This window comes from Rattus norvegicus, chromosome 3 (assembly GCF_036323735.1).
Source record: "Rattus norvegicus strain BN/NHsdMcwi chromosome 3, GRCr8, whole genome shotgun sequence".
In the NCBI taxonomy this organism is placed as follows: Eukaryota; Metazoa; Chordata; class Mammalia; order Rodentia; family Muridae; genus Rattus; species Rattus norvegicus.
Genome location: NC_086021.1, coordinates 41397007 through 41421599, shown reverse-complemented (window position 1 = coordinate 41421599; position 24593 = coordinate 41397007). Strand labels below are relative to the sequence as shown.

The 24593-nt window shown below is 42.2% G+C and overlaps 3 protein-coding genes across 3 annotated transcripts; all 3 read right to left on the bottom strand.

Moving 5' to 3' along the window:
* Positions 1–8387: 8387 nt before the first annotated feature.
* Positions 8388–8825, bottom strand: LOC134486081 (elongin-B-like). Its single transcript, XM_063284858.1, has one exon. It carries the CDS (start codon positions 8823–8825, stop codon positions 8517–8519), a length of 309 nt encoding a protein of 102 aa, XP_063140928.1. The 3' UTR covers positions 8388–8516.
* A 3543-nt stretch (positions 8826–12368) lies between these two features.
* On the bottom strand, positions 12369–13252 carry Elob-ps3 (elongin B, pseduogene 3). The gene has a single exon (XM_063284859.1). It carries the CDS (start codon positions 12804–12806, stop codon positions 12498–12500), a length of 309 nt encoding a protein of 102 aa, XP_063140929.1. The 5' UTR covers positions 12807–13252; the 3' UTR covers positions 12369–12497.
* A 10081-nt stretch (positions 13253–23333) lies between these two features.
* Positions 23334–23921, bottom strand: LOC134486082 (elongin-B-like). The gene has a single exon (XM_063284860.1). It carries the CDS (start codon positions 23769–23771, stop codon positions 23463–23465), a length of 309 nt encoding a protein of 102 aa, XP_063140930.1. The 5' UTR covers positions 23772–23921; the 3' UTR covers positions 23334–23462.
* Between the last annotated feature and the right edge of the window lie 672 nt (positions 23922–24593).

Here is a 24593-nt window from a genome sequence, read left to right as displayed (position 1 = left end):
TCAAATTTTGTGGATTTCTGACGTTTTTGAAGAACATCGATCTATATAAAGTAATCTGGACTGTTGTCTCCAAATCCTAAATATTATCTTGAAAGTTTCAAGTGTCAAACTCAGAGTCATGAATTTGTTATTTGTGTCTTTTTTTTTTTATTAACTTGAGTATTTCTTATATACATTTCGAGTGTTATTCCCTTTCCCGGTTTCCGGGCAAACATCCCCCTCCCCCCTCCCCTTCCTTATGGGTGTTCCCCTCCCAACCCTCCCCCCATTGCCTCCCTCCCCCCATAGACTAGTTCACTGTGGGTTCAGTTAGCAGGACCCAGGGCTTCCCCTTCCACTGGTGCTCTTACTAGGATATTCATTGCTACCTATGGGGTCAGAGTCCAGGGTCAGTCCATGTATAGTCTTTAGGTAGTGGCTTAGTCCCTGGAAGCTCTGGTTGCTTGGCATTGTTGTAGTTTTGGGGTCTCGAGCCCCTTCAAGCTCTTCCAGTTCTTTCTCTGATTCCTTCAATAGGGGACCTATTCTCAGTTCAGTGGTTTGCTGCTGGCATTCGCCTCTATATTTGCTGTATTCTGGCTGTGTCTCTCAGGAGCGATCTTCATCCGGCTCCTGTCGGTCTGCACTTCTTTGCTTCATCCATCTTGTCTAATTGGGTGGCTGTATATGTATGGGCCACATGTGGGGCAGGCTCTGAATGGGTGTTCCTTCAGTCTCTGTTTTAATCTTTGCCTCTCCCTTCCCTGCCAAGGGTATTCTTTTTCCTCATTTAAAGAAGGAGTGAAGCATTCACATTTTGATCATCCGTCTTGAGTTTCGTTTGTTCTAGGGATCTAGGGTAATTCAAGCATTTGGGCTAATAGCCACTTATCAATGAGTGCATACCATGTATGTCTTTCTGTGATTGGGTTAGCTCACTCAGGATGATATTTTCCAGTTCCAACCATTTGCCTACGAATTTCATAAACTCGTTTTTGATAGCTGAGTAATATTCCATTGTGTAGATGTACCACATTTTCTGTATCCTTTCCTCTGTTGAAGGGCATCTGGGTTCTTTCCAGCTTCTGGCTATTATAAATAAGGCTGCGATGAACATAGTGGAGCACGTGTCTCTTTTATATGTTGAGGCATCTTTTGGGTATATGCCCAAGAGAGGTATAGCTGGATCATCAGGCAGTTCAATGTCCAATTTTCTGAGGAACCTCCAGACTGATTTCCAGAATGGTTTTACCAGTCTGCAATCCCACCAACAATGGAGGAGTGTTCCTCTTTCTCCACATCCTCGCCAGCATCTGCTGTCACCTGAGTTTTTGATCTTAGCCAATCGCACTGGTGTGAGGTGAAATCTCAGGGTTGTTTTGATTTGCATTTCCCTTATGACTAAAGATGTTGAACATTTCTTTAGGTGTTTCTCAGCCATTCGGCATTCCTAGGCTGTGAATTCTTTGTTTAGCTCTGAACCCCATTTTTTAATAGGGTTATTTGTTTCCCTGCGGTCTAACTTCTTGAGTTCTTTGTATATTTTGGAAATAAGGCCTCTATCTGTTGTAGGATTGGTAAAGATCTTTTCCCAATCTGTTGGTTGCCGTTTTGTCCTAACCACAGTGTCCTTTGCCTTACAGAAGCTTTGCAGTTTTATGAGATCCCATTTGTCGATTCTTGATCTTAGAGCATAAGCCATTGGTGTTTTGTTCAGGAAATTTTTTCCAGTGCCCATGTGTTCCAGATGCTTCCCTAGTTTTTCTTCTATTAGTTTGAGTGTGTCTGGTTTGATGTGGAGGTCCTTGATCCACTTGGACTTAAGCTTTGTACAGGGTGATAAGGATGGATCGATCTGCATTCTTCTACATGTTGCCCTCCAGTTGAACCAGCACCATTTGCTGAAAATGCTATCTTTTTTCCATTGGATGGTTTTGGCTCCTTTGTCAAAAATCAAGTGACCATAGGTGTGTGGGTTCATTTCTGGGTCTTCAATTCTATTCCATTGGTCTATCTGTCTGTCTCTGTACCAATACCATGCAGTTTTTATCACTATTGCTCTGTAATACTGCTTGAGTTCAGGGATAGTGATTCCCCCTGAAGTCCTTTTATTGTTGAGGATAGCTTTAGCTATCCTGGGTTTTTTGTTATTCCAGATGAATTTGCAAATTGTTCTGTCTAACTCTTTGAAGAATTGGATTGGTATTTTGATGGGGATTGCATTGAATCTGTAGATTGCTTTTGGTAAAATGGCCATTTTTACCATATTAATCCTGCCAATCCATGAGCATGGGAGATCTTTCCATCTTCTGAGGTCTTCTTCAATTTCTTTCCTCAGTGTCTTGAAGTTCTTATTGTACAGATCTTTTACTTGCTTGGTTAAAGTCACACCGAGGTACTTTATATTATTTGGGTCTATTATGAAGGGTGTCGTTTCCCTAATTTCTTTCTCGGCTTGTTTCTCTTTTGTATAGAGGAAGGCAACTGATTTATTTGAGTTAATTTTATACCCAGCCACTTTGCTGAAGTTGTTTATCAGCTTTAGTAGTTCTCTGGTGGAACTTTTGGGATCACTTAAATATACTATCATGTCATCTGCAAATAGTGATATTTTGACCTCTTCTTTTCCGATCTGTATCCCTTTGATCTCCTTTTGTTGTCTGATTGCTCTGGCTAGAACTTCAAGAACTATATTGAATAAGTAGGGAGAGAGTGGGCAGCCTTGTCTAGTCCCTGATTTAGTGCGATTGCTTCAAGTTTCTCTCCATTTAGTTTAATGTTAGCAACTGGTTTGCTGTATATGGCTTTTACTATGTTTAGGTATGGGCCTTGAATTCCTATTCTTTCCAGGACTTTTATCATGAAGGGGTGTTGAATTTTGTCAAATGCTTTCTCAGCATCTAATGAAATGATCATGTGGTTCTGTTCTTTCAGTTTGTTTATATAATGGATCACGTTGATGGTTTTCCGTATATTAAACCATCCCTGCATGCCTGGGATGAAGCCTACTTGATCATGGTGGATGATTGTTTTGATGTGCTCTTGAATTCGGTTTGCCAGAATTTTATTGAGTATTTTTGTGTCGATATTCATAAGGGAAATTGGTCTGAAGTTCTCTTTCTTTGTTGTGTCTTTGTGTGGTTTAGGTATAAGAGTAATTGTGGCTTCATAGAAGGAATTCGGTAGGGCTCCATCTGTTTCAATTTTGTGGAATAGTTTGGATAATATTGGTATGAGGTCTTCTATGAAGGTTTGATAGAATTCTGCACTAAACCCGTCTGGACCTGGGCTCTTTTTGGTTGGGAGACCTTTAATGACTGCTTCTATTTCCTTAGGAGTTATGGGGTTGTTTAACTGGTTTATCTGTTCCTGATTTAACTTCGATACCTGGTATCTGTCTAGGAAATTGTCCATTTCCTGAAGATTTTCAAATTTTGTTGAATATAGGTTTTTATAGTAAGATCTGATGATTTTTTGAATTTCCTCCGAATCTGTAGTTATGTCTCCCTTTTCATTTCTGATTTTGTTAATTTGGACACACTCTCTGTGTCCTCTCGTTAGTCTGGCTAAGGGTTTATCTATCTTGTTGATTTTCTCAAAGAACCAACTTTTGGTTCTGTTGATTCTTTCTATGGTCCTTTTTGTTTCTACTTGGTTGATTTCAGCTCTGAGTTTGATTATTTCCTGCCTTCTACTCCTCCTGGGTGTATTTGCTTCTTTTTGTTCTAGAGCTTTTAGGTGTGCTGTCAAGCTGCTGACATATGCTCTTTCCTGTTTCTTTCTGCAGGCACTCAGCGCTATGAGTTTTCCTCTTAGCACAGCTTTCATTGTGTCCCATAAGTTTGAGTATGTTGTATCTTCATTTTCATTAAATTCTAAAAAGTTTTTAATTTCTTTCTTTATTTCTTCCTTGACCAGGTTATCATTGAGTAGAGCATTGTTCAATTTCCACGTATATGTGGGCATTCTTCCCTTATTGTTATTGAAGACCAGTTTTTGGCCGTGGTGGTCCGATAGCATGCATGGGATTATTTCTATCTTTCTGTACCTGTTGAGGCCCGTTTTTTGACCAATTATATGGTCAATTTTGGAGAAAGTACCATGAGGAGCTGAGAAGAAGGTATATCCTTTTGCTTTAGGATAGAATGTTCTATAAATATCCGTTAAGTCCATTTGGCTCATGACTTCTCTTAGTCTGTCTACATCACTGTTTAATTTCTGTTTCCATGATCTGTCCATTGATGAGAGTGGGGTGTTGAAATCTCCCACTATTATTGTGTGAGGTGCAATGTGTGTTTTGAGCTTTAGTAAGGTTTCTTTTACATAAGTAGGTGCCCTTGTATTTGGGGCATAGATATTTAGGATTGAGAGTTCATCTTGGTTGATTTTTCCTTTGATGAATATGAAGTGTCCTTCCTTATCTTTTTTGATGACTTTTAGTTGGAAATTGATTTTATTTGATATTAGAATGGCTACTCCAGCTTGCTTCTTCTGACCATTTGCTTGGAAAGTTGTTTTCCAGCCTTTCACTCTGAGGTAGTGTCTCTCTTTGTCTCTGAGGTGTGTTTCCTGTAGGCAGCAGAATGCAGGGTCCTCGTTGCGTATCCAGTTTGTTAATCTATGTCTTTTTATTGGGGAGTTGAGGCCATTGATATTGAGAGATATTAAGGAATAGTGATTATTGCTTCCCGTTATATTCATATTTGATGTGAGGTTATGTTTGTGTGCTTTCATTCTCTTTGTTTTGTTGCCAAGACGATTAGTTTCTTGCTTCTTCTAGGGTATAGCTTGCCTCCTTATGTTGGGCTTTACCATTTATTATCCTTTGTAGTGCTGGATTTGTAGAAAGATATTGTGTAAATTTGGTTTTGTCATGGAATATCTTGGTTTCTCCATCAATGTTAATTGAGAGTTTTGCTGGATACAGTAATCTGGGCTGGCATTTGTGTTCTCTTAGGGTCTGTAGGACATCAGTCCAGGATCTTCTGGCCTTCATAGTTTCTGGCGAGAAGTCTGGTGTGATTCTGATAGGTCTCCCTTTATATGTTACTTGACCTTTTTCCCTTACTGCTTTTAATATTCTTTCTTTATTTTGTGCGTTTGGTGTTTTGACAATTATGTGACGGGAGGTGTTTCTTTTCTGGTCCAATCTATTTGGAGTTCTGTAGGCTTCCTGTATGTCTATGGGTATCTCTTTTTTTAGGTTAGGGAAGTTTTCTTCTATGATTTTGTTGAAGATATTTACTGGTCCTTTGAGCTGGGAGTCTTCACTCTCTTCTATACCTATTATCCTTAGGTTTGATCTTCTCATTGAGTCCTGGATTTCCTGTATGTTTTGGACCAGTAGCTTTTTCCGCTTTACATTATCTTTGACAGTTGAGTCAATGATTTCTATGGAATCTTCTGCTCCTGAGATTCTCTCTTCCATCTCTTGTATTCTGTTGGTGAAGCTTGTATCTACAGCTCCTTGTCTCTTCTTTTGGTTTTCTATATCCAGGGTTGTTTCCATGTGTTCTTTCTTGATTGCTTCTATTTCCATTTTTAATTCCTTCAACTGTTTGATTGTGTTTTCCTGGAATTCTTTCAGGGATTTTTGCGATTCCTCTCTGTAGGCTTCTACTTGTTTATTAATGTTTTCCTGTGTTTCCCTAAGTGTGTTCATGTCTTTCTTGAAGTCCTCCAGCATCATGATCAAATATGATTTTGAAACTAGATCTTGCTTTTCTGGTGTGTTTGGATATTCCATGTTTGTTTTGGTGGGAGAATTGGGCTCCGATGATGGCATGTAGTCTTGGTTTCTGTTGCTTGGGTTCCTGCGCTTGCCTCTCGCCATCAGATTATCTCTAGTGTTACTTTGTTCTGCTATTTCTGACAGTGGCTAGACTGTCCTATAAGCCTGTGTGTCAGGAGTGCTGTAGACCTGTTTTCCTCTCTTTCAGTCAGTTATGGGGACAGAGTGTTCTGCTTTCAGGCGTGTAGTTTTTCCTCTCTACAGGTCTTCAGCTGTTCCTGTGGGCCTGTGTCTTGAGTTCACCAGGCAGCTTTCTTGCAGCAGAAAATTTGGTCTTACCTGTGGTCCCGAGGCTTAAGTTCGCTCGTGGGGTGCTGCCCAGGGGCTCTCTGCAGCGGCAGCAACCAGGAAGACCTGTGCCGCCCCTTCCGGGAGCTTCAGTGCACCAGGGTTCCAGATGGTCTTTGGCTTTTTCTCTGGCGTCCGAGATGTGTGTGCAGGGAGCAGTCTCTTCTGGTTTCCCAGGCTTGTCTGCCTCTCTGAAGGTTTAGCTCTCCCTCCCACGGGATTTGGGTGCAGAGAACTGTTTATCCGGTCTGTTTCTTTCCGGTTCCGGTGGTGTCTCAGGCAGGTGTCCTGCTGCTCCTGGGCCCTCCCCCACGGGAGCCCAGAGGCCTTATACAGTTTCCTCTTGGGCCAGGGATGTGGGCAGGGGTGAGCAGTGTTGGTGGTCTCTTCCGCTCTGCAGCCTCAGGAGTGCCCACCTGACCAGGCGGTTGGGTCTCTCTCTCACCGGGTCTGGGAGCAGAGAGCTGCTGCGGGCCGGGATCCGCGGGTGTGGGACTTCCGGTAAACACAGAACGTGCCCGGTTCTAGAGAAATTCTGCTTCCGTGTGTCCCAAGCTCACCAGGCAGCTTTCTTGCAGCAGAAAATTTGGTCTTACCTGTGGTCCCGAGGCTCAGGTTTGCTCGTGGGGTGCTGTCCAGGGGTTCTCTGCAGCGGCAGCAACCAGGAAGACCTGTGCCGCCCCTTCCGGGAGCTTCAGTGCACCAGGGTTCCAGATGGTCTTTGGCTTTTTCCTCTGGCGTCCGAGATGTGTGTGCAGGGAGCAGTCTCTTCTGGTTTCCCAGGCTTGTCTGCCTCTCTGAAGGTTTAGCTCTCCCTCCCACGGGATTTGGGTGCAGAGAACTGTTTATCCGGTCTGTTTCCTTCAGGGTCCGGCGGTGTCTGTGGCAGGGGTCCTGCCGCTCCTGGGCCCTCCCCCACGGGAGCCCAGAGGCCTTATACAGTTTCCTCTTGGGCCAGGGATGTGGGCAGGGGTGAGCAGTGTTGGTGGTCTCTTCCGCTCTGCAGCCTCAGGAGTGCCCACCTGACCAGGCGGTGGGTCTCTCTCTCACCGGGTCTGGGAGCAGAGAGCTGCTGTTATTTGTGTCTTAAATCAGAGGTGTAATCATCTCAGATCTTTGTAATGACATCACTAGAAGGACTGACTCTAAAACTTGTACTTTTACAATTTTTCGTCAAATAAATTGTATACCAAAGCACAGATATGATGCTAGCTTAGTTACCACATGAGATTATGACTGTATAACCCTATCTACTTCCTCCCAGTTAAATAACAACCATTTCTAAATTCCTCATAAAAACCACTTCAGAATAATCCCTTTCAGCCCCCCAACAGTCTAGGGAACTGGGACGAAGACTCTTCTGTAACTTCTTCAAGCTGTACATGGGCGTTGAGATATCCTTCTGGGTAGGGGGTAGGAATAATGAAGCACATGCTGTAGCATGTGTGTCCTGATTGGACCCGCCTGATAAAGTCTTTGAGACCAGGAGTCCAAGTAGGCACACTTCGCATCATACAACTCTCAAGACAAACGTTTAGGATTCAGATAACTTTTTCTGTTTGATTCTCCTGAATCATTTTTTTCAGGAGGTCTACCTCTATCAAATCAGATCAGTAGGACTCTGTGAGGTTTCCAGAGCCTAACCACACTTTGTAAAAGCACAAAGACAAAACATTTGTCCCAAAATACTGTGTTACTCAGTCTGTATCCAAATAGCTTGTATCTTATACTCTTTCCCGGACTAATAATATAACCATAAAACTCAAAGGCACACCCATTATGACGATTAAATGACTTTTAACACACGAAGTAAGCTAAACATTGAGCCTGATACACTTTTGTACTCTATGATATCAGGAAATGAACCGAATAATCCGGTGGAGCCCACGTTAAGAGAATCTGAGCTTCCTGTTCTGGAATATATCAAAAGTAACAACACACCCTCGCTGGCCGTCATCAACCAGAGCTATGGCTTTTAGCGGCTAACACATAAAACACATTTAAAAACTTCTATCAATTCTAATACCAATACGCCATGTATCAAACCAGGACTTTGACTCAGGGTAGAGAGCTTTAGAGATGGACATATGTTAGGCTACAGATTTTTGTTTAACCTTAAGACAAATATCTATCTATCTATCTATCTATCTATCTATCTATCTATCTATCTCCATCTGTTTAGCTCTTTACCCGGAGTCACAGATTTTATTGAACCTTAATTACTGGTAAGTAACATTGGATACTCTAAGTGGATCCAGGGACTAATTTTTCCCGACCTAAGTTTCGATCCATGCATGAAAATCCCCATGTGATTCTCATAATCTCTGTACTCTCCTTTTTTTTGTTTTTAGACAGCCAAATCTTTTTTTTATTGGGGAGTGGGTTTCTAGGGGGTAGGCCTGGGGCCCTCACTGCACAGCTTGTTCATTGGCACTGCCTCCAGAATCCTGTGGCTTCATCACATCTGGAAGCTCCGAGGGCTGGAGAAGGGTTCAATAAGCAGTGCTTCAACGGTGTCATCTGCTCGAAAGGCCAGGCACACTGTGGCTGGGGTCTGTGGCCTTGCTGTCTGACTGGTGAAGCCACATTCGCCCAGAGTTTTTCCATCATTGAGGAGCTGGTCGTCCTTGTACAGCCGCTGCTCCTCTGGCGGCCGCTTGATGATGCCCTCGACGATGCACTTCAGTTCGAACACTGTGCTCGACTCCTTGGCGTCCATAAAGATGGTGGTGGTCTTGTGGCGCTGGATCATGAGAAACACATCCATGCCGGTGGCTGCTTCTGGCTCCAACCTCTGTACTCTCCTTTAGACAAACTTAAACATCTTCTATCAAGTCTAATACCAAAAACCAATTTAAAATTCAGGACATTAGCCAAAATGCATCCATCTGTTCAGCTCTCTACCCAGAGCCACAGGTGTTTAATTAACCTTCATATCTTCCACAATATATGTCTGTATCCACTCTGACCAGAGTTAAAGGTATTTATCACAACTCTCTACTTAGATAGGGAAAAATTGTTCACTAACTCCAAGTACCAAACTATGGTGAAAATCCCCACGTGTTTCAAGCAATGTCTTTGCTCTCTTCTTTGTAAAATTGAACTTATTCACCTGTTAATAAAATGGTCCTTACTAAGCAGCTTGTCTAACTAGGATTTCCACCCAGAATTCCTGTGGAGCCCACGTTAAAAGAAATATGAGTATCATGAAAGATTGTAGAAACAACGCACTTTAAAGAGCAGCTTTAAATCTCTAACTCTATGACTTGCCATTACTTGTCACACAGCAGAGAATCTACAATGTGCCAGCCCAGGGTGCTTCTCTGTTTCTTTGTTTAAATTCCTAATATTGAGATATCACATGGCTTATCATGGTGCTGACTTCCTCTTCTTCTTCTTTTTTTTTTTTTCCAGGGCTGGGGATGGAACCGAGGGCCTTGCATTTGCTAGGCAAGCGCTCTACCAGTGAGCTAAATCCCCAACCTGCCCTCCTCTTCTTTAGAAATGAAAACTTTCAACTCTTTGGATTATTAGTGGACTGTTGCTCATTGGGTCGGTTCGCTGTCTGTTCATGTAAAAGTATAAAATATAAAAGCCTGCTGTTTTCCCCATCAAGGTTCTGCACCTCAATACCCCAAGATACCTGATGGAAATCTTAATTATCAGCCAGGAAAACATCTTACCTGCTCAGCTCCATCCCATACAACACAGCCAAAGGCTTCTCTCTGAGCCTGGCAGCAATCTCTCTACCTATCAGTTTCCCAAGTCGGTTTCCATGCCAGACATACACATCCCAACTCTGTGGCCACAGAGACCATCTGTCCCACACTTTCTTACACTTACATCACTACATGAAAGGACACACTGCACAATAACCTTTGGCCCAATTTATAAGATATAATTGACCCTCTAAACCTATAAAGCCCAATTTACATCCATTTCTTAAAAGTATTTGTCACAACAGGTAAAGGTGCAGCAGGGAATCTTAACGTCACCCACCATATAGTCCTGCACCGGCTTCTCTCCCTCTCACCCCCATCTCTTCCCCCTTTCCCATCTGGTCTCCTCCTCTCCCTTCAACATTTTTCCCTGCCCATCCTTCCTTCTCATTCAATACAAGCCTCCTTTTGCCTTGTAAATGTCTCACCTGTGACAACATCCCACATTTCACCATTTTGATCTAATTACAAAACTTTTCTCTCAAATACAACCTGAACACAACTATTAACGTGTTGTAATTAAAAGCATAAAGTAAATCTAACATCCAGTCCAACACTGTCAGATGAGCAGAACATTCAGTTATCCATTCCAAGTATAGAAAGTCTTAACATCCATATTGTATCTTGGCTAGCTTGTATACTATCTCATACAACTCCAATGATTATATATATATATATATATATATATATATATATATATATATATATGTATATATATATGTATATGTTCAGAGTCAAACAGCCTCATAAGCTATGAGCCTATAATCAGTCTTCAACCCCGTCAGAAATCTGAGAATGGCCAAGTATCTACACACATAGGAAGCCTAAAACACCTTCTAGAACTGAGAGGTTGTAGAGAGCACTCTCCACCAGCACAGTACCCTGTTAGCAACACGTGAGGGAAGACTTCAGCCTTCTGGCCCCAAATCAACTGACAGACTGTGGAAATGCAGATGAGGAAGGGCTGTTCACCCTGTCTTGGTTGGGCTTATCAGTCAACTATTCTGCATGACTTGTCCTTTTCTGGACAGTATTAGTGTGCAGATGAAACAGGCAGCTTTGTGCAGTGGCTGCCTTGCCACAAAGTATGGCATCACCTGGAGGTCGAGATGTTCAAATTCTTCATTAAATCAGGGAAAGGGAACGGTTAGGAGCAGATATGTCTCAACAAAGGATAAATAAATTTAAATCTCAAATTTTGTGGATTTCTGACGTTTTTGAAGAACATCGATCTATATAAAGTAATCTGGACTGTTGTCTCCAAATCCTAAATATTATCTTGAAAGTTTCAAGTGTCAAACTCAGAGTCATGAATTTGTTATTTGTGTCTTAAATCAGAGGTGTAATCATCTCAGATCTTTGTAATGACATCACTAGAAGGACTGACTCTAAAACTTGTACTTTTACAATTTTTCGTCAAATAAATTGTATACCAAAGCACAGATATGATGCTAGCTTAGTTACCACATGAGATTATGACTGTATAACCCTATCTACTTCCTCCCAGTTAAATAACAACCATTTCTAAATTCCTCATAAAAACCACTTCAGAATAATCCCTTTCAGCCCCCCAAAAGTCTAGGGAACTGGGACGAAGACTCTTCTGTAACTTCTTCAAGCTGTGCATGGGCGTTGAGATATCCTTCTGGGTAGGGGGTAGGAATAATGAAGCACATGCTGTAGCATGTGTGTCCTGATTGGACCCGCCTGATAAAGTCTTTGAGACCAGGAGTCCAAGTAGGCACACTTCGCATCATACAACTCTCAAGACAAACGTTTAGGATTCAGATAACTTTTTCTGTTTGATTCTCCTGAATCATTTTTTCAGGAGGTCTACCTCTATCAAATCAGATCAGTAGGACTCTGTGAGGTTTCCAGAGCCTAACCACACTTTGTAAAAGCACAAAGACAAAACATTTGTCCCAAAATACTGTGTTACTCAGTCTGTATCCAAATAGCTTGTATCTTATACTCTTTCCCGGACTAATAATATAACCATAAAACTCAAAGGCACACCCATTATGACGATTAAATGACTTTTAACACACGAAGTAAGCTAAACATTGAGCCTGATACACTTTTGTACTCTATGATATCAGGAAATGAACCGAATAATCCGGTGGAGCCCACGTTAAGAGAATCTGAGCTTCCTGTTCTGGAATATATCAAAAGTAACAACACACCCTCGCTGGCCGTCATCAACCAGAGATATGGCTTTTAGCGGCTAACACATAAAACACATTTAAAAACTTCTATCAATTCTAATACCAATACGCCATGTATCAAACCAGGACTTTGACTCAGGGTAGAGAGCTTTAGAGATGGACATATGTTAGGCTACAGATTTTTGTTTAACCTTAAGACAAATATCTATCTATCTATCTATCTATCTATCTATCTATCTATCTATCTATCTATCTATCTATCTATCTCCATCTGTTTAGCTCTTTACCCGGAGTCACAGATTTTATTGAACCTTAATTACTGGTAAGTAACATTGGATACTCTAAGTGGATCCAGGGACTAATTTTTCCCGACCTAAGTTTCGATCCATGCATGAAAATCCCCATGTGATTCTCATAATCTCTGTACTCTCCTTTTTTTTGTTTTTAGACAGCCAAATCTTTTTTTTATTGGGGAGTGGGTTTCTAGGGGGTAGGCCTGGGGCCCTCACTGCACAGCTTGTTCATTGGCACTGCCTCCAGAATCCTGTGGCTTCATCACATCTGGAAGCTCCGAGGGCTGGAGAAGGGTTCAATAAGCAGTGCTTCAACGGTGTCATCTGCTCGAAAGGCCAGGCACACTGTGGCTGGGGTCTGTGGCCTTGCTGTCTGACTGGTGAAGCCACATTCGCCCAGAGTTTTTCCATCATTGAGGAGCTGGTCGTCCTTGTACAGCCGCTGCTCCTCTGGCTGCCGCTTGATGATGCCCTCGACGATGCACTTCAGTTCGAACACTGTGCTCGACTCCTTGGCGTCCATAAAGATGGTGGTGGTCTTGTGGCGCCGGATCATGAGAAACACATCCATGCCGGCGGCTGCTTCTGGCTCCAACCTCTGTACTCTCCTTTAGACAAACTTAAACATCTTCTATCAAGTCTAATACCAAAAACCAATTTAAAATTCAGGACATTAGCCAAAATGCATCCATCTGTTCAGCTCTCTACCCAGAGCCACAGGTGTTTAATTAACCTTCATATCTTCCACAATATATGTCTGTATCCACTCTGACCAGAGTTAAAGGTATTTATCACAACTCTCTACTTAGATAGGGAAAAATTGTTCACTAACTCCAAGTACCAAACTATGGTGAAAATCCCCACGTGTTTCAAGCAATGTCTTTGCTCTCTTCTTTGTAAAATTGAACTTATTCACCTGTTAATAAAATGGTCCTTACTAAGCAGCTTGTCTAACTAGGATTTCCACCCAGAATTCCTGTGGAGCCCACGTTAAAAGAAATATGAGTATCATGAAAGATTGTAGAAACAACGCACTTTAAAGAGCAGCTTTAAATCTCTAACTCTATGACTTGCCATTACTTGTCACACAGCAGGGAATCTACAATGTGCCAGCCCAGGGTGCTTCTCTGTTTCTTTGTTTAAATTCCTAATATTGAGATATCACATGGCTTATCATGGTGCTGACTTCCTCTTCTTCTTCTTTTTTTTTTTTCCAGGGCTGGGGATGGAACCGAGGGCCTTGCATTTGCTAGGCAAGCGCTCTACCAGTGAGCTAAATCCCCAACCTGCCCTCCTCTTCTTTAGAAATGAAAACTTTCAACTCTTTGGATTATTAGTGGACTGTTGCTCATTGGGTCGGTTCGCTGTCTGTTCATGTAAAAGTATAAAATATAAAAGCCTGCTGTTTTCCCCATCAAGGTTCTGCACCTCAATACCCCAAGATACCTGATGGAAATCTTAATTATCAGCCAGGAAAACATCTTACCTGCTCAGCTCCATCCCATACAACACAGCCAAAGGCTTCTCTCTGAGCCTGGCAGCAATCTCTCTACCTATCAGTTTCCCAAGTCGGTTTCCCTGCCAGACATACACATCCCAATTCTGTGGCCACAGAGACCATCTGTCCCACACTTTCTTACACTTACATCACTACATGAAAGGACACACTGCACAATAACCTTTGGCCCAATTTATAAGATATAATTGACCCTCTAAACCTATAAAGCCCAATTTACATCCATTTCTTAAAAGTATTTGTCACAACAGGTAAAGGTGCAGCAGGGAATCTTAACGTCACCCACCATATAGTCCTGCACCGGATTCTCTCCCTCTCACCCCCATCTCTTCCCCCTTTCCCATCTGGTCTCCTCCTCTCCCTTCAACATTTTTCCCTGCCCATCCTTCCTTCTCATTCAATACAAGCCTCCTTTTGCCTTGTAAATGTCTCACCTGTGACAACATCCCACATTTCACCATTTTGATCTAATTACAAAACTTTTCTCTCAAATACAACCTGAACACAACTATTAACGTGTTGTAATTAAAAGCATAAAGTAAATCTAACATCCAGTCCAACACTGTCAGATGAGCAGAACATTCAGTTATCCATTCCAAGTATAGAAAGTCTTAACATCCATATTGCATCTTGGCTAGCTTGTATACTATCTCATACATCTCCAATGATTATATACATATATATATATATATATATGTATATATATATATATATGTATATGTTCAGAGTCAAACAGCCTCATAAGCTATGAGCCTATAATCAGTCTTCAACCCCGTCAGAAATCTGAGAATGGCCAAGTATCTACACACATAGGAAGCCTAAAACACCTTCTAGAACTGAGAGGTTGTAGAGAGCACTCTCCACCAGCACAGTACCCTGTTAGCAACACGTGAGGGAAGACTTCAGCCTTCTGGCCCCAAATCAACTGACAGACTGTGGAAATGCAGATGAGGAAGGGCTGTTCACCCTGTCTTGGTTGGGCTTATCAGTCAACTATTCTGCATGACTTGTCCTTTTCTGGACAGTATTAGTGTGCAGATGAAACAGGCAGCTTTGTGCAGTGGCTGCCTTGCCACAAAGTATGGCATCACCTGGAGGTCGAGATGTTCAAATTCTTCATTAAATCAGGGAAAGGGAACGGTTAGGAGCAGATATGTCTCAACAAAGGATAAATAATTTTAAATCTCAAATTTTGTGGATTTCTGACGTTTTTGAAGAACATCGATCTATATAAAGTAATCTGGACTGTTGTCTCCAAATCCTAAATATTATCTTGAAAGTTTCAAGTGTCAAACTCAGAGTCATGAATTTGTTATTTGTGTCTTTTTTTTTTTTTATTAACTTGAGTATTTCTTATATACATTTCGAGTGTTATTCCCTTTCCCGGTTTCCGGGCAAACATCCCCCTCCCCCCTCCCCTTCCTTATGGGTGTTCCCCTCCCAACCCTCCCCCCATTGCCTCCCTCCCCCCATAGACTAGTTCACTGTGGGTTCAGTTAGCAGGACCCAGGGCTTCCCCTTCCACTGGTGCTCTTACTAGGATATTCATTGCTACCTATGGGGTCAGAGTCCAGGGTCAGTCCATGTATAGTCTTTAGGTAGTGGCTTAGTCCCTGGAAGCTCTGGTTGCTTGGCATTGTTGTAGTTTTGGGGTCTCGAGCCCCTTCAAGCTCTTCCAGTTCTTTCTCTGATTCCTTCAATAGGGGACCTATTCTCAGTTCAGTGGTTTGCTGCTGGCATTCGCCTCTATATTTGCTGTATTCTGGCTGTGTCTCTCAGGAGCGATCTTCATCCGGCTCCTGTCGGTCTGCACTTCTTTGCTTCATCCATCTTGTCTAATTGGGTGGCTGTATATGTATGGGCCACATGTGGGGCAGGCTCTGAATGGGTGTTCCTTCAGTCTCTGTTTTAATCTTTGCCTCTCCCTTCCCTGCCAAGGGTATTCTTTTTCCTCATTTAAAGAAGGAGTGAAGCATTCACATTTTGATCATCCGTCTTGAGTTTCGTTTGTTCTAGGGATCTAGGGTAATTCAAGCATTTGGGCTAATAGCCACTTATCAATGAGTGCATACCATGTATGTCTTTCTGTGATTGGGTTAGCTCACTCAGGATGATATTTTCCAGTTCCAACCATTTGCCTACGAATTTCATAAACTCGTTTTTGATAGCTGAGTAATATTCCATTGTGTAGATGTACCACATTTTCTGTATCCTTTCCTCTGTTGAAGGGCATCTGGGTTCTTTCCAGCTTCTGGCTATTATAAATAAGGCTGCGATGAACATAGTGGAGCACGTGTCTCTTTTATATGTTGAGGCATCTTTTGGGTATATGCCCAAGAGAGGTATAGCTGGATCATCAGGCAGTTCAATGTCCAATTTTCTGAGGAACCTCCAGACTGATTTCCAGAATGGTTTTACCAGTCTGCAATCCCACCAACAATGGAGGAGTGTTCCTCTTTCTCCACATCCTCGCCAGCATCTGCTGTCACCTGAGTTTTTGATCTTAGCCAATCGCACTGGTGTGAGGTGAAATCTCAGGGTTGTTTTGATTTGCATTTCCCTTATGACTAAAGATGTTGAACATTTCTTTAGGTGTTTCTCAGCCATTCGGCATTCCTAGGCTGTGAATTCTTTGTTTAGCTCTGAACCCCATTTTTTAATAGGGTTATTTGTTTCCCTGCGGTCTAACTTCTTGAGTTCTTTGTATATTTTGGAAATAAGGCCTCTATCTGTTGTAGGATTGGTAAAGATCTTTTCCCAATCTGTTGGTTGCCGTTTTGTCCTAACCACAGTGTCCTTTGCCTTACAGAAGCTTTGCAGTTTTATGAGATCCCATTTGTCGATTCTTGATCTTAGAGCATAAGCCATTGGTGTTTTGTTCAGGAAATTTTTTCCAGTGCCCATGTGTTCCAGATGCTTCCCTAGTTTTTCTTCTATTAGTTTGAGTGTGTCTGGTTTGATGTGGAGGTCCTTGATCCACTTGGACTTAAGCTTTGTACAGGGTGATAAGGATGGATCGATCTGCATTCTTCTACATGTTGCCCTCCAGTTGAACCAGCACCATTTGCTGAAAATGCTATCTTTTTTCCATTGGATGGTTTTGGCTCCTTTGTCAAAAATCAAGTGACCATAGGTGTGTGGGTTCATTTCTGGGTCTTCAATTCTATTCCATTGGTCTATCTGTCTGTCTCTGTACCAATACCATGCAGTTTTTATCACTATTGCTCTGTAATACTGCTTGAGTTCAGGGATAGTGATTCCCCCTGAAGTCCTTTTATTGTTGAGGATAGCTTTAGCTATCCTGGGTTTTTTGTTATTCCAGATGAATTTGCAAATTGTTCTGTCTAACTCTTTGAAGAATTGGATTGGTATTTTGATGGGGATTGCATTGAATCTGTAGATTGCTTTTGGTAAAATGGCCATTTTTACCATATTAATCCTGCCAATCCATGAGCATGGGAGATCTTTCCATCTTCTGAGGTCTTCTTCAATTTCTTTCCTCAGTGTCTTGAAGTTCTTATTGTACAGATCTTTTACTTGCTTGGTTAAAGTCACACCGAGGTACTTTATATTATTTGGGTCTATTATGAAGGGTGTCGTTTCCCTAATTTCTTTCTCGGCTTGTTTCTCTTTTGTATAGAGGAAGGCAACTGATTTATTTGAGTTAATTTTATACCCAGCCACTTTGCTGAAGTTGTTTATCAGCTTTAGTAGTTCTCTGGTGGAACTTTTGGGATCACTTAAATATACTATCATGTCATCTGCAAATAGTGATATTTTGACCTCTTCTTTTCCGATCTGTATCCCTTTGATCTCCTTTTGTTGTCTGATTGCTCTGGCTAGAACTTCAAGAACTATATTGAATAAGTAGGGAGAGAGTGGGCAGCCTTGTCTAGTCCCTGATTTAGTGCGATTGCTTCAAGTTTCTCTCCATTTAGTTTAATGTTAGCAACTGGTTTGCTGTATATGGCTTTTACTATGTTTAGGTATGGGCCTTGAATTCCTATTCTTTCCAGGACTTTTATCATGAAGGGGTGTTGAATTTTGTCAAATGCTTTCTCAGCATCTAATGAAATGATCATGTGGTTCTGTTCTTTCAGTTTGTTTATATAATGGATCACGTTGATGGTTTTCCGTATATTAAACCATCCCTGCATGCCTGGGATGAAGCCTACTTGATCATGGTGGATGATTGTTTTGATGTGCTCTTGAATTCGGTTTGCCAGAATTTTATTGAGTATTTTTGTGTCGATATTCATAAGGGAAATTGGTCTGAAGTTCTCTTTCTTTGTTGTGTCTTTGTGTGGTTTAGGTATAAGAGTAATTGTGGCTTCATAGAAGGAATTCGGTAGGGCTCCATCTGTTTCAATTTTGTGGAATAGTTTGGATAATATTGGTATGAGGTCTTCTATGAAGGTTTGATAGAATTCTGCACTAAACCCGTCTGGACCTGGGCTCTTTTTGGTTGGGAGACCTTTAATGACTGCTTCTATTTCCTTAGGAGTTATGGGGTTGTTTAACTGGTTTATCTGTTCCTGATTTAACTTCGATACCTGGTATCTGTCTAGGAAATTGTCCATTTCCTGAAGATTTTCAAATTTTGTTGAATATAGGTTTTTATAGTAAGATCTGATGATTTTTTGAATTTCCTCCGAATCTGTAGTTATGTCTCCCTTTTCATTTCTGATTTTGTTAATTTGGACACACTCTCTGTGTCCTCTCGTTAGTCTGGCTAAGGGTTTATCTATCTTGTTGATTTTCTCAAAGAACCAACTTTTGGTTCTGTTGATTCTTTCTATGGTCCTTTTTGTTTCTACTTGGTTGATTTCAGCTCTGAGTTTGATTATTTCCTGCCTTCTACTCCTCCTGGGTGTATTTGCTTCTTTTTGTTCTAGAGCTTTTAGGTGTGCTGTCAAGCTGCTGACATATGCTCTTTCCTGTTTCTTTCTGCAGGCACTCAGCGCTATGAGTTTTCCTCTTAGCACAGCTTTCATTGTGTCCCATAAGTTTGAGTATGTTGTATCTTCATTTTCATTAAATTCTAAAAAGTTTTTAATTTCTTTCTTTATTTCTTCCTTGACCAGGTTATCATTGAGTAGAGCATTGTTCAATTTCCACGTATATGTGGGCATTCTTCCCTTATTGTTATTGAAGACCAGTTTTTGGCCGTGGTGGTCCGATAGCATGCATGGGATTATTTCTATCTTTCTGTACCTGTTGAGGCCCGTTTTTTGACCAATTATATGGTCAATTTTGGAGAAAGTACCATGAGGAGCTGAGAAGAAGGTATATCCTTTTGCTTTAGGATAGAATGTTCTATAAATATCCGTTAAGTCCATTTGGCTCATGACTTCTCTTAGTCTGTCTACATCACTGTTTAATTTCTGTTTCCATGATCTGTCCATTGATGAGAGTGGGGTGTTGAAATCTCCCACTATTATTGTGTGAGGTGCAATGTGTGTTTTGAGCTTTAGTAAGGTTTCTTTTACATAAGTAGGTGCCCTTGTATTTGGGGCATAGATATTTAGGATTGAGAGTTCATCTTGGTTGATTTTTCCTTTGATGAATATGAAGTGTCCTTCCTTATCTTTTTTGATGACTTTTAGTTGGAAATTGATTTTATTTGATATTAGAATGGCTACTCCAGCTTGCTTCTTCTGACCATTTGCTTGGAAAGTTGTTTTCCAGCCTTTCACTCTGAGGTAGTGTCTCTCTTTGTCTCTGAGGTGTGTTTCCTGTAGGCAGCAGAATGCAGGGTCCTCGTTGCGTATCCAGTTTGTTAATCTATGTCTTTTTATTGGGGAGTTGAGGCCATTGATATTGAGAGATATTAAGGAATAGTGATTATTGCTTCCCGTTATATTCATATTTGATGTGAGGTTATGTTTGTGTGCTTTCATTCTCTTTGTTTTGTTGCCAAGACGATTAGTTTCTTGCTTCTTCTAGGGTATAGCTTGCCTCCTTATGTTGGGCTTTACCATTTATTATCCTTTGTAGTGCTGGATTTGTAGAAAGATATTGTGTAAATTTGGTTTTGTCATGGAATATCTTGGTTTCTCCATCAATGTTAATTGAGAGTTTTGCTGGATACAGTAATCTGGGCTGGCATTTGTGTTCTCTTAGGGTCTGTAGGACATCAGTCCAGGATCTTCTGGCCTTCATAGTTTCTGGCGAGAAGTCTGGTGTGATTCTGATAGGTCTCCCTTTATATGTTACTTGACCTTTTTCCCTTACTGCTTTTAATATTCTTTCTTTATTTTGTGCGTTTGGTGTTTTGACAATTATGTGACGGGAGGTGTTTCTTTTCTGGTCCAATCTATTTGGAGTTCTGTAGGCTTCCTGTATGTCTATGGGTATCTCTTTTTTTAGGTTAGGGAAGTTTTCTTCTATGATTTTGTTGAAGATATTTACTGGTCCTTTGAGCTGGGAGTCTTCACTCTCTTCTATACCTATTATCCTTAGGTTTGATCTTCTCATTGAGTCCTGGATTTCCTGTATGTTTTGGACCAGTAGCTTTTTCCGCTTTACATTATCTTTGACAGTTGAGTCAATGATTTCTATGGAATCTTCTGCTCCTGAGATTCTCTCTTCCATCTCTTGTATTCTGTTGGTGAAGCTTGTATCTACAGCTCCTTGTCTCTTCTTTTGGTTTTCTATATCCAGGGTTGTTTCCATGTGTTCTTTCTTGATTGCTTCTATTTCCATTTTTAATTCCTTCAACTGTTTGATTGTGTTTTCCTGGAATTCTTTCAGGGATTTTTGCGATTCCTCTCTGTAGGCTTCTACTTGTTTATTAATGTTTTCCTGTGTTTCCCTAAGTGTGTTCATGTCTTTCTTGAAGTCCTCCAGCATCATGATCAAATATGATTTTGAAACTAGATCTTGCTTTTCTGGTGTGTTTGGATATTCCATGTTTGTTTTGGTGGGAGAATTGGGCTCCGATGATGGCATGTAGTCTTGGTTTCTGTTGCTTGGGTTCCTGCGCTTGCCTCTCGCCATCAGATTATCTCTAGTGTTACTTTGTTCTGCTATTTCTGACAGTGGCTAGACTGTCCTATAAGCCTGTGTGTCAGGAGTGCTGTAGACCTGTTTTCCTCTCTTTCAGTCAGTTATGGGGACAGAGTGTTCTGCTTTCAGGCGTGTAGTTTTTCCTCTCTACAGGTCTTCAGCTGTTCCTGTGGGCCTGTGTCTTGAGTTCACCAGGCAGCTTTCTTGCAGCAGAAAATTTGGTCTTACCTGTGGTCCCGAGGCTTAAGTTCGCTCGTGGGGTGCTGCCCAGGGGCTCTCTGCAGCGGCAGCAACCAGGAAGACCTGTGCCGCCCCTTCCGGGAGCTTCAGTGCACCAGGGTTCCAGATGGTCTTTGGCTTTTTCTCTGGCGTCCGAGATGTGTGTGCAGGGAGCAGTCTCTTCTGGTTTCCCAGGCTTGTCTGCCTCTCTGAAGGTTTAGCTCTCCCTCCCACGGGATTTGGGTGCAGAGAACTGTTTATCCGGTCTGTTTCTTTCCGGTTCCGGTGGTGTCTCAGGCAGGTGTCCTGCTGCTCCTGGGCCCTCCCCCACGGGAGCCCAGAGGCCTTATACAGTTTCCTCTTGGGCCAGGGATGTGGGCAGGGGTGAGCAGTGTTGGTGGTCTCTTCCGCTCTGCAGCCTCAGGAGTGCCCACCTGACCAGGCGGTTGGGTCTCTCTCTCACCGGGTCTGGGAGCAGAGAGCTGCTGCGGGCCGGGATCCGCGGGTGTGGGACTTCCGGTAAACACAGAACGTGCCCGGTTCTAGAGAAATTCTGCTTCCGTGTGTCCCAAGCTCACCAGGCAGCTTTCTTGCAGCAGAAAATTTGGTCTTACCTGTGGTCCCGAGGCTCAGGTTTGCTCGTGGGGTGCTGTCCAGGGGTTCTCTGCAGCGGCAGCAACCAGGAAGACCTGTGCCGCCCCTTCCGGGAGCTTCAGTGCACCAGGGTTCCAGATGGTCTTTGGCTTTTTCCTCTGGCGTCCGAGATGTGTGTGCAGGGAGCAGTCTCTTCTGGTTTCCCAGGCTTGTCTGCCTCTCTGAAGGTTTAGCTCTCCCTCCCACGGGATTTGGGTGCAGAGAACTGTTTATCCGGTCTGTTTCCTTCAGGGTCCGGCGGTGTCTGTGGCAGGGGTCCTGCCGCTCCTGGGCCCTCCCCCACGGGAGCCCAGAGGCCTTATACAGTTTCCTCTTGGGCCAGGGATGTGGGCAGGGGTGAGCAGTGTTGGTGGTCTCTTCCGCTCTGCAGCCTCAGGAGTGCCCACCTGACCAGGCGGTGGGTCTCTCTCTCACCGGGTCTGGGAGCAGAGAGCTGCTGTTATTTGTGTCTTAAATCAGAGGTGTAATCATCTCAGATCTTTGTAATGACATCACTAGAAGGACTGACTCTAAAACTTGTACTTTTACAATTTTTCGTCAAATAAATTGTATACCAAAGCACAGATATGATGCTAGCTTAGTTACCACATGAGATTATGACTGTATAACCCTATCTACTTCCTCCCAGTTAAATAACAACCATTTCTAAATTCCTCATAAAAACCACTTCAGAATAATCCCTTTCAGCCCCCCAACAGTCTAGGGAACTGGGACGAAGACTCTTCTGTAACTTCTTCAAGCTGTACATGGGCGTTGAGATATCCTTCTGGGTAGGGGGTAGGAATAATGAAGCACATGCTGTAGCATGTGTGTCCTGATTGGACCCGCCTGATAAAGTCTTTGAGACCAGGAGTCCAAGTAGGCACACTTCGCATCATACAACTCTCAAGACAAACGTTTAGGATTCAGATAACTTTTTCTGTTTGATTCTCCTGAATCATTTTTTTCAGGAGGTCTACCTCTATCAAATCAGATCAGTAGGACTCTGTGAGGTTTCCAGAGCCTAACCACACTTTGTAAAAGCACAAAGACAAAACATTTGTCCCAAAATACTGTGTTACTCAGTCTGTATCCAAATAGCTTGTATCTTATACTCTTTCCCGGACTAATAATATAACCATAAAACTCAAAGGCACACCCATTATGACGATTAAATGACTTTTAACACACGAAGTAAGCTAAACATTGAGCCTGATACACTTTTGTACTCTATGATATCAGGAAATGAACCGAATAATCCGGTGGAGCCCACGTTAAGAGAATCTGAGCTTCCTGTTCTGGAATATATCAAAAGTAACAACACACCCTCGCTGGCCGTCATCAACCAGAGCTATGGCTTTTAGCGGCTAACACATAAAACACATTTAAAAACTTCTATCAATTCTAATACCAATACGCCATGTATCAAACCAGGACTTTGACTCAGGGTAGAGAGCTTTAGAGATGGACATATGTTAGGCTACAGATTTTTGTTTAACCTTAAGACAAATATCTATCTATCTATCTATCTATCTATCTATCTATCTATCTATCTATCTATCTCCATCTGTTTAGCTCTTTACCCGGAGTCACAGATTTTATTGAACCTTAATTACTGGTAAGTAACATTGGATACTCTAAGTGGATCCAGGGACTAATTTTTCCCGACCTAAGTTTCGATCCATGCATGAAAATCCCCATGTGATTCTCATAATCTCTGTACTCTCCTTTTTTTTGTTTTTAGACAGCCAAATCTTTTTTTTATTGGGGAGTGGGTTTCTAGGGGGTAGGCCTGGGGCCCTCACTGCACAGCTTGTTCATTGGCACTGCCTCCAGAATCCTGTGGCTTCATCACATCTGGAAGCTCCGAGGGCTGGAGAAGGGTTCAATAAGCAGTGCTTCAACGGTGTCATCTGCTCGAAAGGCCAGGCACACTGTGGCTGGGGTCTGTGGCCTTGCTGTCTGACTGGTGAAGCCACATTCGCCCAGAGTTTTTCCATCATTGAGGAGCTGGTCGTCCTTGTACAGCCGCTGCTCCTCTGGCGGCCGCTTGATGATGCCCTCGACGATGCACTTCAGTTCGAACACTGTGCTCGACTCCTTGGCGTCCATAAAGATGGTGGTGGTCTTGTGGCGCCGGATCATGAGAAACACATCCATGCCGGCGGCTGCTTCTGGCTCCAACCTCTGTACTCTCCTTTAGACAAACTTAAACATCTTCTATCAAGTCTAATACCAAAAACCAATTTAAAATTCAGGACATTAGCCAAAATGCATCCATCTGTTCAGCTCTCTACCCAGAGCCACAGGTGTTTAATTAACCTTCATATCTTCCACAATATATGTCTGTATCCACTCTGACCAGAGTTAAAGGTATTTATCACAACTCTCTACTTAGATAGGGAAAAATTGTTCACTAACTCCAAGTACCAAACTATGGTGAAAATCCCCACGTGTTTCAAGCAATGTCTTTGCTCTCTTCTTTGTAAAATTGAACTTATTCACCTGTTAATAAAATGGTCCTTACTAAGCAGCTTGTCTAACTAGGATTTCCACCCAGAATTCCTGTGGAGCCCACGTTAAAAGAAATATGAGTATCATGAAAGATTGTAGAAACAACGCACTTTAAAGAGCAGCTTTAAATCTCTAACTCTATGACTTGCCATTACTTGTCACACAGCAGAGAATCTACAATGTGCCAGCCCAGGGTGCTTCTCTGTTTCTTTGTTTAAATTCCTAATATTGAGATATCACATGGCTTATCATGGTGCTGACTTCCTCTTCTTCTTCTTTTTTTTTTTTCCAGGGCTGGGGATGGAACCGAGGGCCTTGCATTTGCTAGGCAAGCGCTCTACCAGTGAGCTAAATCCCCAACCTGCCCTCCTCTTCTTTAGAAATGAAAACTTTCAACTCTTTGGATTATTAGTGGACTGTTGCTCATTGGGTCGGTTCGCTGTCTGTTCATGTAAAAGTATAAAATAT